Source organism: Lichenostomus cassidix, chromosome 2, assembly GCF_008360975.1.
Source record: "Lichenostomus cassidix isolate B80296 chromosome 2, HeHo_3.0, whole genome shotgun sequence".
NCBI lineage: Eukaryota > Metazoa > Chordata > Aves > Passeriformes > Meliphagidae > Lichenostomus > Lichenostomus cassidix.
Window position 1 is genome coordinate 35,128,558 of NC_139482.1, and position 17,185 is coordinate 35,145,742.

General features: G+C 39.7%; 1 protein-coding gene across 4 annotated transcripts in view; it reads left to right on the top strand.

The window, feature by feature from the left end:
- Positions 1-11,287, top strand: part of GALNT15 (polypeptide N-acetylgalactosaminyltransferase 15) — a 29,839-nt gene extending 18,552 nt beyond the window's left edge. For 3 of the 4 annotated variants that reach the window (XM_085051038.1, XM_085051039.1, XM_085051040.1), the window contains exons 8-11: positions 4,255-4,386; positions 5,438-5,539; positions 6,280-6,420; positions 7,409-11,287. In XM_085051038.1, coding sequence (XP_084907164.1) covers positions 4,255-4,386; positions 5,438-5,539; positions 6,280-6,420; positions 7,409-7,555 — 522 coding nt within the window. In that variant the 3' untranslated portion in view covers positions 7,556-11,287. Of the gene's footprint in view, positions 1-4,254; positions 4,387-5,437; positions 5,540-6,279; positions 6,481-6,521; positions 7,186-7,408 lie in introns of those variants that run through there. The other variant, XM_085051041.1, reaches the window with a different exon arrangement.
- The last annotated feature ends 5,898 nt before the right edge of the window (positions 11,288-17,185 follow it).

The following is a 17,185-nucleotide window of genomic DNA, read 5'->3' on the forward strand; positions in this document are numbered from 1 at the left end:
CAGGAAGGAGAGAGAGAAACTTGTGCCTGAAGTTATCAAACCTTATGGAATATGACCTCTTCTCCAAATGACCCTTTCCTTCAGCTTTCCCAACAAGCTGTGGTTTCTTTTCCACCGATAGTACAAGCAGGGTTGTGGTGCATCTGAAGTGGAAACTTGCAGCACTGTGTGCTCAAAGGATCCCCCTAGAGGGTTCATTCTTTGCTTCATCCTTTGAAGGTTTTCCTCATATGGTTCCTGAGGATATTCAGTATTATTCACAGGAATGTGGCAAATTGTAGTGCCTCTCCTACTGAAGGGAGCACATCAGAGTGATCTAATGACAAAAAAGGTGTGTTTTTTTCCTGAACTGACATATCCAGAAGTAACTGAACTGAGAAAGTCAGATCTCAACACACCACTGTTTACAATTTACATTTTCATTAGAAGCATTGCACAGACATCTGACAAGACATTCCTCCAGGAATTTGGATTCCCAGCAGCCTGTAAGCTAAGACAGGCTTGCAGCCAGGTGTGTGGTGTAGCCCTGGCATGCAGCTACACTCGAACCATCTGCAGGTTACACACAATCCAACAACTACAGAATGGCCGCACTTGTTTTGTAAGCCACTGTACAGTCCATGGCAGATCAGGGGTGGTCAAGGAACTGTATATCCCTTGTATTACAAACCAGTGGATGTTTGTTTATTGGGAGTCTTGCAGCTGTGCAGAATGTTGTTGATGTACTTAATGTTGTTAATAATCTTATTCATGTTGCTGCAGTTCTCAGGAATTCTCTGGCTCCAGTACCTTTCCTTGTAATGATATCCTTCTTACAAGGCAGTGGACAAACTTGTGAGCAGTTTTGAATGAAAATGTACCATTCATCTTCCTGTTCATTTAACAATGCCATGATTTTAAGGAGAAAAAGATTCACTGAAAGCATTTAGGCAGAGCATGGGTAGGTGCAGCGCAAAGTTTCCCATTCATATTTGCTCCTGCATTTCATAGAATCATAGAATCAGAGAATGGTTTGGTTGGAAGGGACCTTAAAAATCATCTAATTCCAACTCCCCTGCCATGGGCAAGGATGCCATTCACTAGATCAGGTTGCTCTGGGCCCCATTCAGCCTGGCCTTGAACACTTCCAGGGATGGGGCATCCACAACTCCTCTGGACAACAGGTTCCAATGCCTCACCACCCCTGAGTAAAGAATTTCTTCCTAATAACTGATCTAGACCTGCTCTCTTTCAGTTTAAAACCACTGCTCCTTTTTATAAACCCGCTTTAGGTACTGTAAGGCTGCTCTAAAGTCTCCCTGAAGCCTTCACTTCTATTCAGCTTCATCAAGTGATCCCAAACTTGCTCTTCACTTAAAGGGGGAAGGACTTCATTCCCCTTCCCCACTCACTCAGACGATCAGGATCTTGAGAGAATGGAGAGCCTGACTGCCATTCAAAGAGTGAGGAAAACAACTCATTGAGTACCTCAGCCTTCTCCATATCAGTCACCACCAGTTCACCCTTCCTGGTTATCGGCAGGAAGGGGGGTGTACACTCTCCTTGTCCTTTCTTTTCCAACCCATGTACTTATGGAATCCTTAGTGATTCTTCATGTCCCTTGCCAAGTCCTGTTCCAGCTTTGCCTTGGCTTTCCTGACCCTGTCCCTACATACACTAACCATACCCCTGTACTTTCCTCAGGTCACCTGCCCCACTTCCACTGTCTATGCATTTCTTTCTTAGTCCTCAGTTTGAGGAGCAGATGCTCATTCAGCCATGCCTGTTTCTGGCCTGCCTTGCTCAATTTCCTACACACCAGGATAGAGAGCTCTCATGCTGTAAGAAAAATGGCTTTGAAGTGCTGCCAGATCTTGTCCTCTGCCCTTAAGGACAATTTTCATGGGGATCTTCTTCACCAATCCCTTAAACACTTTTCACTCTATTTTCACATAAAAAGATCCTCCCTTCTTGTCTGTGTTGTAGGTTCGAACTCCACTGGCCAGGAGCTTGTCAATTAACTCACAAAGGGTTATAGCCACTAGACCAAGCCTTTTAAAATGGGTAGTTAGGTCTTTAAATCATTTAATGATTCCCTGAAGGCTTTTCTTGTCAGCTCAGAAACAATTTTTTCTACTAAAAACTACTGTCACCAATAATACAGTTTGCTAGCTGTAAGCAGCATGACCTTTTCCTGAGTTTATTCTAGCCAGAATATTTCTAGTACTTCTGAGTATGATGCTCCCTCAAATGATCAATTTTATGATCTCTGTGCCCAGCATACCACAACATAAATGGCCCTTTTTCTGTATTCCCTTCTTTCACAGCCGATGTTTTCTGCATGTCAGTGCAGCAGGATGTTATTCAAAAGGCAGAAGCAAGCAATGACATTATTTCCACTCAGCTGCAAAGGGCCCTGCGGGGATTTATTGCACTGAGAGGGTGAGCAGAGCCACCTATAGGCCACTGCAGAATTCTCTGTGAACCTTCACCATCAACATTGCTCACTGCAGAAAATAACCAGTGACCCCCGTTTAGGTGGCTTTGGCAAAGGCAGTAAACCATAAACCTTCTTGGTTTATGGTCTGAATCACATCTTGCACAGTATGCCTGTGGTGTGAACATTATACAGATGAATGAGGCTCTTCCCAGCTCTCTACTACTTCAGCACCTCTTTTGCTCCTTTTCTTGTGTGGTTTGCATATTTAATTGACAAGCTCAGTTTCCTTTCAGGTTGGTTTACAGGGACAACGACTTTCTTTACTATTTACACCATTTATTTGGTGTCAAATGCAGAGTCTAACTAGTATGACAAAATGAGATTTACTGCCATTGCCTACTTCAGCCAAAGCAGAATCGCATGAGAAACATCTCTTTTTTTGAGGGGAAGCATTTTACTTCTCTCTTTTCCTTTTCCAAGAAAATCTCCAGAGGACAGGTTTGTGTGGTGCAGAATTGCTAAACTTTGTTGTTATGCTTATTGAATCTAAGACTGACACTGAAGCGTGAGGTTCTCTTTAACATATTGCAACTGTTGTGCTTTGCCTGTGGAGTTTACAAGGGCTGGTAAACAGTGCCACATGGAATGATTGATCCCTGCCCTACCTCACATTTGATCTCCAAGGCCCTTCAATTGTCAGTGTTTTCCACGCTGCAAATCCTTTTGTTTCTTTCTTTCTTTCTTATGGATACAGAGAAATAGCTGGTCTTACAAAATGTTATTTACAGGCAATTCTCTGCTTATGTTGCCAATTTTAATTTTTGACAATGAAGTCCAGACCAGTTTCCTGAAATCCCTTCCCAAACTGCATTTTAAAAAAGTAAAAACATGAAGCGGGGAGATCTACTGCTGGCAAGAAAGAGGAGAAAGACTTTTAAGGGTTATTAGATGTTTTTAATATTTGGGCACTGAGAGATTTAGAAAGCATTATATGTGGTTTGGAAACTGAAGAATTAGACATGTAAGTGCTTAGAGGTTTTGAGAACCCTGTTAGTCATCATTAGTGCTAAATACCCTCAAATATTCAGACTCTCAGTCCTTTGCAGTGCAGATGCCTGAAGCTGCACCAAGGGTTGAAGGCATTTGTCTTTTTTCATGTCAGAGCTGCTACCAGGAAAATTGAGAGTTGATATTGTGTCTTTATACTTCAAGATAACAAAGAAATCATAGGAAACGTTTTATGCATTAATAGCTGCAAAACAGCTTTGTTTATTAGGTTTAGTAACTGTCAGATAATAGACAGATAATAGGTGATAGACTATCTTTTGGGCAAAATTCTGTCATCACTTATTCCCTCTGATCGTAGACTGACCGTAACTGGGTAATTTGGGCTGTTAAAGGCCAGGAAATTGAGCTTTTATCGGTGAGAAAAATTCTATATTAAATAGCAATCTAATACAATCCCATTGAATTTCAGTGCAACCAGTATCAAACTTCATCCTGATTTTTTAAAATAAAAATATGACAAACACTGACTTATCCTGCGGTATAATAATCATTTCTAGAGGACATACTTATTTTCACAATGTATGCTACTTCCAAAACACTTCTGTCACAATGCCAGACTGTGGCTGTTTTAGCACAAAGTTTGAGGAAGGCTATAGCTGAACCTCTCCCTTTGCGTACTCATGAGAGATATATATCTCTGTCTATAACATGCAGGATAGAAAAGGTGGTAGAAATAATTCCTGTGTAGTCATTTTCACTCCTAGCATCTCTACACAAATACATCAGTAATCTTGTTGCCCTTATGCTTTCTCCCTTTCTCCATAAAGGCAGAGAAGCCAGACTGCAGCGAGCGCCTTCAGCTACAGAAGAGACTGGGCTGTAGAAATTTCCAGTGGTTTGTATCAAATGTGTACCCTGAACTCTCCCAACCTAGAGACACACCAAGATTCTCTGGCAAGGTAAGAGAAAACACACCATAAAGAATGATCATGTTTTTGCATTGTTCAAAGACTCCGGTGTCACTTCCATGTCCTGTGTACTTGGTCCAAATAGACAATGCAATCAGGGTGGGGGAGAAAGAAAAAGACAGAGACAAAGAGCTGGCCCAAATTCTCACATCAATGTTGAAAATCAGCCAGAAACTGAACCTAGATTGTCTGATTCAGTTCAGCGTCACAGCTCAGAGGATCCTAACCTTAGGTTCTTTAGGTGCAATTAGTAAAGGAAAAGAATTGTGTTCCCTCATGCAGATGGCTACAGCAATAGCAGCCAAGATACCTGTGTGCTGACCCATGTGCACAAAGAGAAAAAAGCATTTCTTCAGTCCTGCACTTCCCCAGGGACAGAAGGGGTAGCAATAGCAGCTCCCTGACAGACTGTGTACAGGATGGAATATTCTAAATGTCTGGGGTCTTTAAAACACATAGTTGATAATTATAATCCATTAAATATGAATTTATTCCCAGCAGCCTTACTGGGAGTTTCCCCCAACAACACAACAAGGTCTACTAATTAATTCACACTCTGCTATCTGTAGCCAGATTTTATTGTGTCCTTTCACTATTTTATCTTCTCTTTATTTTCAAAGATAGCTTGAGAAAAGTGTAAGAATTGAGTGTTGATCACAGGAATTGTCACGTTTCTTTTTTTCTGGAATACCTTCTTTATGACTACAGTGTACAGTTGAATTGCAGTTTTCCAATAACATAAAAATTTTGATGGCTTTCTTTTAATTATCCTAATAGTTAAACCCAGAAGTGGGTATCTCAAACAAAACTCACTGGGTAACACTGACCCTTGGTGAAAGGGTCTTTTATAAGGTGAAACTGCCTTTTATATCACATCAGTTTGCAAGATCAATATACAAGATCAAGTCTAAAAGAAAAAAATAGTGCCTGATTTATGAAAAAAATCATATATCATAAAGGGATCCAATCACAAAAATGTTAGCTGAAGGACAACTTATTTGTATCCAGTTGTGATTTATTTCAGTATAACCTTTACTTACAGCTTTACAATACTGGTGTTGGCCTCTGTGCAGATTACAGACCTGGAAGAGCCACTGCAGAAGGCTCTATTGAACTCTCCCCCTGCAGCGACAGTCTCACCCAGGTAATGTATACTTTGAATATACAGGCACCACGTCACATCTAGGGAACCATGCAGAAGACAGGCACTCCAACATGTGAGTGGCTGGGTTGACACTGCTGGAAATACTGGTGTGTTCAAAATTAGGCATGTGCCAAGGCAGTGATGCTCTACTACAGCTGAGTGCCTCTTGAAAAATGCCAACGTCCCATGTGTCACTGAGGCAGATACCCACACTTTGCTCCAGAAGACATCATTAAGTGCTGATTTGTTTAGTATATCTGGTAGTGTCTGGGGAATAGAAAGCCTATGAGTAAAAAATCCATAACAGTTCCAGAATACTGGGGATCGGTTTCCCCATTAGTGACTAAAACTGAAGATTCACGCCTAAACTGCAGTCTAAGGCAGGAGGTAAATTCATTTAGACTCCCAAGCTGGTATTGGTCTAGGTCAGGGTGAGCTGCAGGCACATTTCAAACTACACCATTCTGTTCAAATATTTATTAAACTGGAAAATTTTATGACAGGGTGGGTTTATGTGATACACAATCATAGGTCACAAGGCCTTTCCTTAGGTAAATAGATATGCTAGATTTAGCTAGCAGGGGGGACTGCTTTGAAGGGTCGAGGTTGTTGGGTCTCTGTCACTCATGTTTGGGTTGCATCTTAACAAACATGTACAGGAAATTATTTTTAGAATTAGCATTTAAAAATGAACTGGGATGTCCATCCATCACTGTTCAAACAAACCCTCCCTTTTCCAGCACTTTGAATACAACAGCATGAAGGAAATCCGGCTTGGTTCTGCTCCACTGCTTTGCTTTGATGTCAGACACGGGAAGGTTATTCCTCAAAACTGTACAAAGGAGACAGACAACAGCAACCAGCACTGGGATATCCATGAGGTCAGTAGTGGCTCTGCCATGGGACAAAGGCAGCTGATGGTGACTGTGGGACAGCTGATGGTGATTGTGGGACAGCTGATGGGACTGTGGGTGATTTAGAGGATTCGTGTGTGAGGAAGGGATGAGGTATTTGAAGGGCAAGTTTCACTTCTGTACCATTTTCACAGAGGAAAATCAGGAGGTCTCTTGCCCTTTTACACTGTCAATGTGACATTTGGTTTAGAAACACAAACTACAGAAATCCTACCTAAATTCCTATGTCCTTGTTTAAACTGTTCGTCTTACTGGCCTTATAGGAATAGAATCAGAAATCAGTAGTTGTGAAAATAAGAGCAGGCAAATCCTTTCCCATTTCTTTGGGATTGAGGAAGGGTTTGGAAATCCTGACCCCTCGCAAATGAGAGCCCCCTATGGAGCTCTTAATGGGAAACATTAAATTTTCTCCTGCATTGTGCAAGAAGAGCAAACTTCCTATTAGAGGAATTACTGTTATTCAATGAACTTCACCCAGCAGAGCAGGAACTCCTCAACAAAACTGAAAAATATCATACTTTGGGACACACTGGGAAAATAGCAGTCACTGTAGTGGTAGGGATGCAGCAATCCTCTGGTACACTTCCTCCTGTAATTTGGTTTGATTCCTAAGGGAAGCACTGGCCCTCATGAAGTGTTGTGGCCTGGTAGTATTGAGGTTGATACCAATGACAATCTATAGCCATAGAAAAAAGTAATGGTGGGAAAGAATTCTGCACCTACCACTCCTCATTCAAAGAGTAGTTGCAATAAAGCAGCTACAAATAGTCACCATGCTCTGGGCACAAAGCTAAGTCCAATCATTGTGTTTAGAGTATTGCTTAAAAAAAATTTGAACAACCAGCCATTACTGGTGACATATTGTATATAAATTTTTTGAAACATGGCCTAGCTTTCACTGGAAATCCCTTACTTTTAATTTGCTCTTTCTTTCCCTTCTTCTCTCATCTTGTAGAATGAAATGATTGTCCATGTCCTTTCTGGCAAATGCATAGAGGCAGCAAAGAGGGAAGATGAGAAGGACTTGTTTTTGTCTGCATGTAACAAGGATGCAAATCAGGTGTGGCAATTTCAACGTTCCCATGGGCTGCGCCAGAGATGACTGACAGGTCACTGCGGAGGTCAAGTCTCCAAAGTTTAACATTTCTTCTGCTTGGGATTTAAGATGCATTTCCTACAAGGACAAGAAAGATGTTTGTGTTTGCTATAGCATGCAGTGAAGGCAGGAAGGTCTCTCATTTGAAAGCCTGGATCCTGGTTAATCCAGCTCTTGCTAAAATTCCTATTTATTCTGTGAAGCAGGGAATAGAGAGTCTGTGAGAACCAATAAATTCTCAACTGTGCTATTGCAGAAGACAGTTAAGTTTGCCCTTTGAAGGAAGCATGGAAAATTGGCTGCCAGACAGCTGGTCTTCAGCATATTCTGTGACGTCTGAGGATACAGGAAAAAAGTGTTTGTGAGACTTTTGAACCTGTAAGAGGAAGCCAGCCAAACCAGGACAGGAGTTTAGCCTCATTTTACTCGACTCATATAAAACAAAATAGGTTTTGTATGTATAAAAGTAGAAGATGTTTCCACATGTAATAGCAAAAATTTGGTTTTCCAATTAGCCTGAGCCAAACTTCTACTATGAGATTACACAGACCGTAAATTAACACTTAATTAGGCACTAAATGCTCTAATTGATTTGGAATACTAACAGTCCTCAGTGTTTGGCACACCCTTCCTTAAATCCTTGTCCACGTCTAATTTGGATGGGAGAAAGAGACTGAAATATTAATAACTTTTTGTTGTTGTTGTTTTAATTATATTTAAGGACAACTCCTCAAGAAACTTTAGTGGTAGTAAGGAGTGACAACTTCTCTGCTTATTTGGGAATAGAAAGAATCAGCAGCATCCATTTGCTCTTATAAAACCATGGAATGAGCTTATTATTATTATTATTATTGCTATTATTATTACAGTAACAGAAATGCTGGGTGAAAACAAGAAGTGAAGGGAAACAGCCAGTTTCAACAGTGGCTACCTAGGAAGAAAATACTATTTTGTTTCTGTTTGCTTGCAGCCGGAGTTAAGTTTTCAAGCTGTCAGTTTTAGCCAAGAAGATCATGCAGATTCTTGCTGTTGTGGGTTTCCAAGATGATCCTGAAAAGACCAAATTTTCTAAAGAAGCTTCTTCTGTAGAGCCTGCATTGCTGCTCACCTGCTGTCTTTCAAAGGAGTGAATGAGAGATGAGGTTAAGTAACAAGAATGGTCTCACACAGTATGCACTAGCCAAGCAAACTTCCACTTCAGGATCTCACTAGGGAACTTTACATTTTCAAGATAAAATCAATAAAGATGACACTTTCTAAGAGCCTGCTAACAGAAAAGAACAAAGATTTGGTGGTCTTCCCACATCAGCATCACATCTGATTTATAGTATAAATCAGTCATAATCCTACATATATATGTTAAAGGGGAAGAGCATCATTAATGAAACTTGCTTAGGTTTTGAATTCTTTTCAAGAGACAGAAAATTGTGAGGTTTTTCAAAAATGTATAGCACATTGTTTAAACTCTAGAGAAAGGAAGGAATAACAGAATATTCTGCTCAGAGCCTTCCAGTCACCTGCTCTCAGTAAATCATAATAAATTGGTATCAGGCATATAAAATTGGTTACAACAGAAGACACAAAGAGCATTCTGCGTCGTGTTGTACAAAACATCTCCCCATGTCTAGCTCTCTGTCTACTTTGAGTGCTACAGATTCCACACTGTGTTCAGGCATCACTCCAATCATCTTGATTACCACTTATGCATCTTTGATAGCATGAGAATCTATTACTATTTCTGCTGTCTCATTTAAAATTTCCTGTGACATTCTGGAAAATGTTTTAATTTTCAGCTGAGAGGATGGTAGCAACCTCTTCCAGAACATCAAGTGATCCCTGACCATTGCCCAAATCTAGGGTGAGAAAAGAGAATTTTTTAAATTGCATAAAAGCTGACTAAAATGCTGTTTTAATGACATGTGATACCTTTATTTTAAATTATGAGCATGCCAGATTTTTAAATTATGTATTATTTATTATATTTTGGACACTACACTGGGAATATAATTCCTTCAGAATTTAGGTTAATGTTAAGAAAATGTTTATACAAATACGGTAATTGAACACAAGTGATATTTATCACAATGAAGAATGAAAAGATTTTTGGTTTAGAGAGGAAATGTTTGGAATTAAATTTCAGAGATATGGACATCTTCATTTGTACTACTTTTTAGCTTAATGATAAGAACCTAAACAGTAAGGTTTGCCGTAGATATATGTACAATAGAAAAATATGTTACCTAATACCTCTTCAAAAAATAAAATGAAAATATATGGTGCAGTACCATTTAGAAAATAATTGTTAATACACTTGTTTCACTTAGTAACAGAATAAATGTGTGTTTGGTTTCCAAGGGAACTCAATTCCAGAGCATGGGCCAAACTACAAGGTGGTCTAGGAGGTAGGTCTCAGTACCAAGGCAGCCAGGGGACATGGATTGTGGAGCATGCTTCCCTCTAATATAAACATAACTCATTACACACACAAAAAAACCCACACAGGAAAAAAAAAAAACCAAAGGGAAAACATCTATCCCTGTTTTTCCTAGTTTTCTTCATGTAGGCCTTTAAAATGGATTGGTTGGTTGTACCAATATTGTTTCCTCATTGTGGTTATTTTGACATTGCCCCTGTGGTTATATCCATCAGCTAAACTCTTCTCATGGAATTGGGCTCAACAAAGAGTGGTGGCTAAGGATGCTTGTATGTTTTCCTCATTTTTACCCATCTTTCATGCAATACTAGCAGACAATGCTGCTTTGAGCACCACAAAACATGGATTTGCTTTCAGTTCTGCATTTAGACAAGGTCAACATTTCAGGTTCCTCTAATTCCCAGTGACAGGAGAGAAATATAAGGACAAAATGTTTCATGCAAGAATGAAGCAGTTTAAACTTTGACGGCCTCCAAAGCAGAGCCTCAGGCAAGAGCAAAGGAATTCCAGCATAACACAAAATAAATATCTTATAGTCTAACTCCACCTGTTTCTTTGAATTTTGCAACCCAAGCACAGTGAGTGCTTTGAGCCAAACCCACCCATGAAGCTGAGCTAAAAGGTCAGATTCAAGAACACATCACCTTTCGGTTGACAACGCTTACTAAACAGCCTGGTTTATTCCTCTCCCAGCTCATGGCATATAGAAGAAAATAAAGACTTGAAGTATTATGCAAAGTACTTTTAAACTGAGTCCCAGTTGATGCAGTCAGTGCTGGCCGTAGGTTGGGGTTTGTCCTGTTAGGTGAGGTGCCATTGCTGACACAGAGAAACAATGACAGCATTTCTCTCCGTGTGTTAACCTGAAGTCCAAACAGGGAGAAGGAAGGTTTATCAACTTTATGCTAAATCCTGTAGCACACGAATGTTGAGGGTATCTCTCAGTCCACGTTTAAGTGCTTCCAGGTCCTCCCTTGGAGATGTTCATTGAGCTGTAATACTGTCTGCTGATTAAAATGCAATAGCTTCCATTACTGATTTCCCCAGGAAGGAATGGAGCTATGTTCAGGCATCCAAGACAAGAACAGTAACAGCTGGAAGGTGACATGCGAGTGAGAGCTTTCAGATTCTGACTTTGTGTTTCATTTTATCTCCAGTAGTTTGATTCAAATTGCAAACTTATTGGAAGAGAGTAAAAAAGGAGTGTTTTGTAAATAGGTAACAAGTTTTTAAGCTTATGTTTTTAAGCTATGCAAACTGCACGTCTACCCTGAATAAAGTGTATCAGTGCACAGTGAAATGTATTTGTATTTCCTCCATTGTGTTATGATTTGTTAATGCCTTGTTTTCCTCATGCTGCAGCACAGCTGGTCTGCAAAGAACTCAGTTGGAAAGTGTCTAGTGGCAATATCCTCATTTAGCCATCCCCCGAGAGTCTTACAGAAATGTACAGGAGGACTTGCCCCCACCAGCTTCTTAGAGGGGGCTTAATTTTGCAGACCTTTGCCATAATTTCCTCTGGTTTCATTGGAAAGATCTGAATAAGGAGTGCAAAAGTAGAGTTGCTGGAAAGCATGAACTCTGGCACACCCTTCAGGCAGCTCACAGCTGCTTATTCACCAGGTGGTTTGGAAGGATGTTTAGGAAAACCAATCTGGCTACATGAGATAGCAGCCACAGTGGTTTTGCTATCTTTCTAGTTGCTAATTTTTTATTTATTTTTTTAAACCTAGTTATCACACTTGGAGATTATTATGCTTTATACACATGGAACAGGATTCACCTCTGTTAACTGTGGTCACCTGAACAGTAGTCAGAACAGTAGCCACAACTAACGTAATTGTCTAGGTTCCTTCTACTGGTGAGCAGAGAACTCTTCCAGAGGTACCCAATGGCAAGTATTTAAATAATGTGAGCAAATCACTCTAGAAATGCTTGCTTTCTCTACTGATTAGGGAGGGATCCTTGATGATTAATTTAGATGGCATGTATAAATTTTAAACTGGAGTTAAGTGGAAGGGGAATAATCCCAAAGGGTACCCAGGCTAGAATCCCTTCCAGGAGCCCAAACCCAGTGCTCAGCTCTTCCAATTCCCCCAAGATCTGGCTTTAGGCACACAGATGACAGCCAAGAACAAACTTGCTGCCATCTGCAGTTTCCTCAAATGTGTTTAATCCAACAGCACACTTTTTCAAGACAGCTTCTTTGTTCACAAACTGAGAGACCCTACTGTGTAGGATGCTGTGTAACAGCATGATCTGGTCCCAAAGGAATAAGAATTTAAATTTTCAGAAGTGTCTCTACAATATTTTCAAGATGTTAACTCTAATATTAATGATAAGTCTCCTATATCTTTTTGCTGAGTAGGCTGGAAAGTTGCCACAGAATTTTCACAGCACAGAACAGATGCAGGTGCCAGGATTGTTTGTGAGGTTCTTCTTAGCTTGAACCAAAGTTACAGACAGACCAGCCTGAGGGCTGAGTGCATTGTTCAGTTTCTAAGTAGCTGCATAATGACCTTTCTTAGAGTCCATGACCTTTGGTAATACTATCATGATACTTATTTACACCAAAGGTAATTTTGTGTTACAAATTGAGAAAAATGTGAAAGTAATTTTTTTTTTAAATATGCATTATATAAAAATACTAAATACATTTTAAAATAACTAATCTATTTTGTGCAATTACTCAAAAGATTACTCCCACATTTATTAGTCCCTCAGTGTTACAGACTGATAACTAATAATCTAATAATGTCTCTTATATTTTATAGGCATAAATGAGCTTTAAAGGATTACATCCTTTAGTATTGTATTTTTCACGGTATTTTTTATTCACTTCTCAATATGCTATTAGGTGAAAACTATTTTTTTTTACTGTTTCTTTTTTATCATCTAAAGTAACAATTACACAAAAAATTTAATTGCAGTTCTGAAAGAAAATCAATGGTACTTTGATGAATCAGGGGTTCAGGTTGGAGAACATCAGATATTTTTGTCTGAGTATAAGCCACTGGGAGGCTGCTTCTGTCAACCACCCTTTATACATCTAGTTTGCGATTACTACACAAACCAAAAGTGGTGAAAAGCTATAGCCAAACCAAAATGTTTAATGCATGACAGTCCTACAGAGACAAGAGGTCATTACATTAGTGTAATTTTCTTTTGCTTCCCCTCTTATTAGCACACACTTTGCCTGTTTAGAAATCAAGAGCCAAGCAGTGAACAGATTAATAATCAAAATATTTCAAGTAGGCAGACACGTAAAACTCATCATAGCAATTAGAAAATAAGTCTTGCAGTAAATTTCTCATTGGACAAGTTGTCTATGTAAACCTCTGGCTTCTTGCTGTCTTATCTAGTTTCTATATGTGCCATACTCATCAAAAACTTATCATCTGTGGTGCCAAGAGCTGCCTTCACCTACAAATCAGTCAACAGACCACAGGCCTGGCAAACCACTTCGTCTGGCAGAGCATGGATGCTTCCTGAGCTCAAGCAGCCCAGCTGATGGATCACTGGCTGCCATAGCAAGCTCCGAGGCAGTGGCAAGAGCCACTTCTTCAAGGCAGTTTGCTGGTGATTCCTTTGCTTGCAGAAGCAAAGCAAACATTAATTTCCTTGTGCAGCAGCCCACAGTCAGTCTGTGGTGTCTGTGTGGATTTGCACACGCACAAGCCCAGGAACAGAGCCTGGTGCTGATGCTAAGGAAATAACTTTTATTTCTACATAAACAATGAATGGTTTCAGCTCCAGCTTCTGCTGTTGGAACAACCTTCTGCGTGCAGCCCGTGACAGAGCTCTTAAGATTATCTAGTGCCAAGAACAACTCTTAAATCAGTGATGAGAGGAAAGGGTGAAACAAAATAGGTCTTGACACTGGAAAAGAACTTGAAAAGCAAAATAGGAACAATGAGACCATAATTTGCTAATTACAAGATGTCTGTCTTTTCTGAAAAAATATACGATTTTGGGCAGTTTCATTCAAGATTAGATGTAACATGATGCTCAGACTTGGCAGATAATGGTGATTCCATTTTGAGGAATTTCCAAGGTTCCTGAGTTTGGTTTCAGTGTGGAACAACACCCACTCTTTCCTTCACTCTCTGAAACAGAGCTGGGATCTCACACAGGCAGTGATGAGAGTGGTGCCCAGGCCAGGCTGCCTGTGGCAAAGTGCTGGGCTCTGCTTCCTGGTTGCCCATCATAAGAAAGAACCTTTTTCTCTGGGCTGTCTTGCTTTCAACACACTTTTCAATTTCAATTAAATTCAATTAAAATTTCAATTAAAAATTTCAATTAAAAATTGCTTTTCTAGATTTTTACTGCCAACCCTTGTGAACATGTCTACAATGATTACATGCTAACATAGACTGCAGACTCAGCAAAATTAGGAAAATCAATATTCTATTTTTAACAGAGAAAAAGAATAACGAGGCAAATGGGAAAAGGTGAATTTAATTTCAGTTCCCAAGTAACATCTGTCCATTTCTTTTTATGGCACTGGAGCACTGTAGAACAACCCAAATGGGCTACTACAACAACAGCAGCCTCAGGTTTATATTGCAAGTACTGGTTCCTAATGACATGCCTGGCAGGGAAAGGCTTTTTTACATTTTCATGTGTAGAACTGAACATATTTGCTTCCTAAAGTGGGAGCAGTAAAAATGAGAATGAGGATGGCTCATCGAAATGACTGACAACCTCAGCAGCAGATTTGAACCAGGTACAAACAATTGAGAATCTCTGACTGGAGTTTAAAGTTAGGCCACTGCTTTTACCTGCAATTGTTGCTGTGTTTAGAAGCAACTAATTGCAGAAAGGGTTTTGAAGATTGTGAGGTAATTTTTTTTAAAAACCCCAAATCTTTAATCTCAGTGCTAGGCCTCTGTAACAAAGTGTCAGATTTCATGGGGTTCATGTTGATGTTGTGGTGATTTAATTAAAGTCCCAGCAATTGGCAAAAACAGCTTACATAAGACTATTCACTTTCAAACATCCTACATTTTCACTTTGAATTAGTAGAATTACCATGGTAGAGTGAAAAGCATGAAAACATGAATCAAAAAGCAAGAACCTCCCCCCCAAAAAAGGAGATGTATATGTCCATAACCATAATGTGCTATCTGAAAGGCTCCAAATCATAAAGTGACTCCATGAATTTGAGAAACTCTGCGATTTTTGAGCACTCTGGATTTACAGACAACATGCCAAGGTAAAGGAATGTGACTTCCAATTTTTGGGGTCCAGTTCTGATGCCTTTCCTTCAGTCCGCCTAACATTAACACTAACACATGCCGTCCCCCTACCCTGGGGGTTTCAGGGACCTGACACTCAGGTCCACCTTGTGAAAATGTTCTAGAGCCAAATTAACAGGTGTGTTGTGTCTCCATTCTTTATTGTTTTTAGGACCACTAGTGGCAGAAAAAAAGGCATTTGTAGAAAAGATCATCTGGAAACCTCTTAACATAAAAGCAAGTATGGCCAGGATGGCCATGAACTCCAGCCAGTAAGAAATGAATATGAAAAAGCCATTTCTTTAATTAACATCTTGGATTTTCTCCAGGAAGAGTTATCTCATCTTCTTTCTCTTTATATACAGTGTACTGCAAAAATAATAAACTGGAACAGACCTCTCCATTTGTGGAGGAAATTATGCTTTTGTGCTAACCAAGGAACATCACGGTTCACTGATTTAAAAAAACAAGCTCCACTTTCTCCCCTCCAGGACCCCAAAAAACATTCTACTATTCTTCTATGCACAGGTGTCCAAATCCAGGGTTGCTATTGCCTAACTCTGTGAAGACTGAAGTCTGCCAAGAAAATGTCCAAGACATAAAATACATTTATATCTACTGGTGACTGTGATTTCATGCCTGTCACTAATCTTTACAGCAAACAGCTATTCTCAATTATTGATATTTCATTATGGGGTTTCAAGGTGACTGTAGATGACATGTAAAACTCCTAATTTTCTGCTTCTCAGTAGGAATACTGATAAACATTGGAAATGCACTACAGACCATGAAACCCTGTCCCTCCAAATAATTCCTATTTTGACTCTTGACAACAAAAAAAAGTTTTTTTATCTGCACCCCTTAGCCAGATCATTGCAGCTGTGCCAGTACTGTTAAAACCCCTCACCTTTGTGGATCTAGGTCTGCCAGTGACTGGTCTCTGAACAGAAAAGACTATCAAGCTGCAAAAATGGCAAGAGCAATTTATACCTGCTCCTATACTAGGTCTCATCAGTGCAGATCTATTATTAAAACTTCTAAAACACACCTGCAAAATAAATAGAAAAATTAGAAAACCCCCTACATGTGGAAAAAGTCTACATCTATCAAGAACACAGGAGAGCCATATCCTTTATTTCTTGGTTTTGGCAATAGAAATACAGTCCTAATGAAGAACACAGGAGCGCAAGGAACAGCAGAACTGACAAGATGGAGGAGGTATTTCTCAGACAGTGAGAATGTGCAGGTGGTCATTTGTTCTACTGAGACCAAGATTTCTCTTTTTCTGGCTGGACATGTCAGAAAGATACACAAATCTGTAACTCAGGTTTTGTCCCTGCCCTATTTAAGAGGCTCATCTCATTTACTAAGGACAGTCTTGGAATTGTCATTTCTTGGCAGTCATGAGCAATGAATGTGCTACATCTGGGGGAAAACAACGGAAAGAATCTGCATGCCAAAGATCAGGAAAGTGCAAGAATCAGCAAAAGTAAACAGTATCTCATATTTATAAAACACATTTGATAAGTTTAAAATATCACAGTCAGCTCCGAAAGAGAGTAGACTATAAAAACCGAGTCGTTTCAGATTTTCTGTAAAGGATGTTTCAGGTGTGGATGTAGCTCCAGGTGTGGATATAGCTCCTCAATCTCACCAAGGTGTTTTGCTCCTGAGTTAGTGTTGGACAGCTGCTCAAGAGCATCAAGAATATGTGTGACACAGCAGGGGAGTGTTCAGGTGCATCCAGTGCTGGGGATCACAGCCTGACCTCATGAAGCAAGGTCACCTTATGGTGACAGAGGCTAATTCTAATCAGCTATCTTACATCTGAATGGCATTGTAGTAGAGATTGTACAGCTCCTGAATTAAATAAGTGACTAGAAAGAATCCAACTGTAATGCAAAGAAAAAAGAAAGGACAAAATAAGACTCATTACTCACTAAGTAACATCCCCTGAAAAATTAA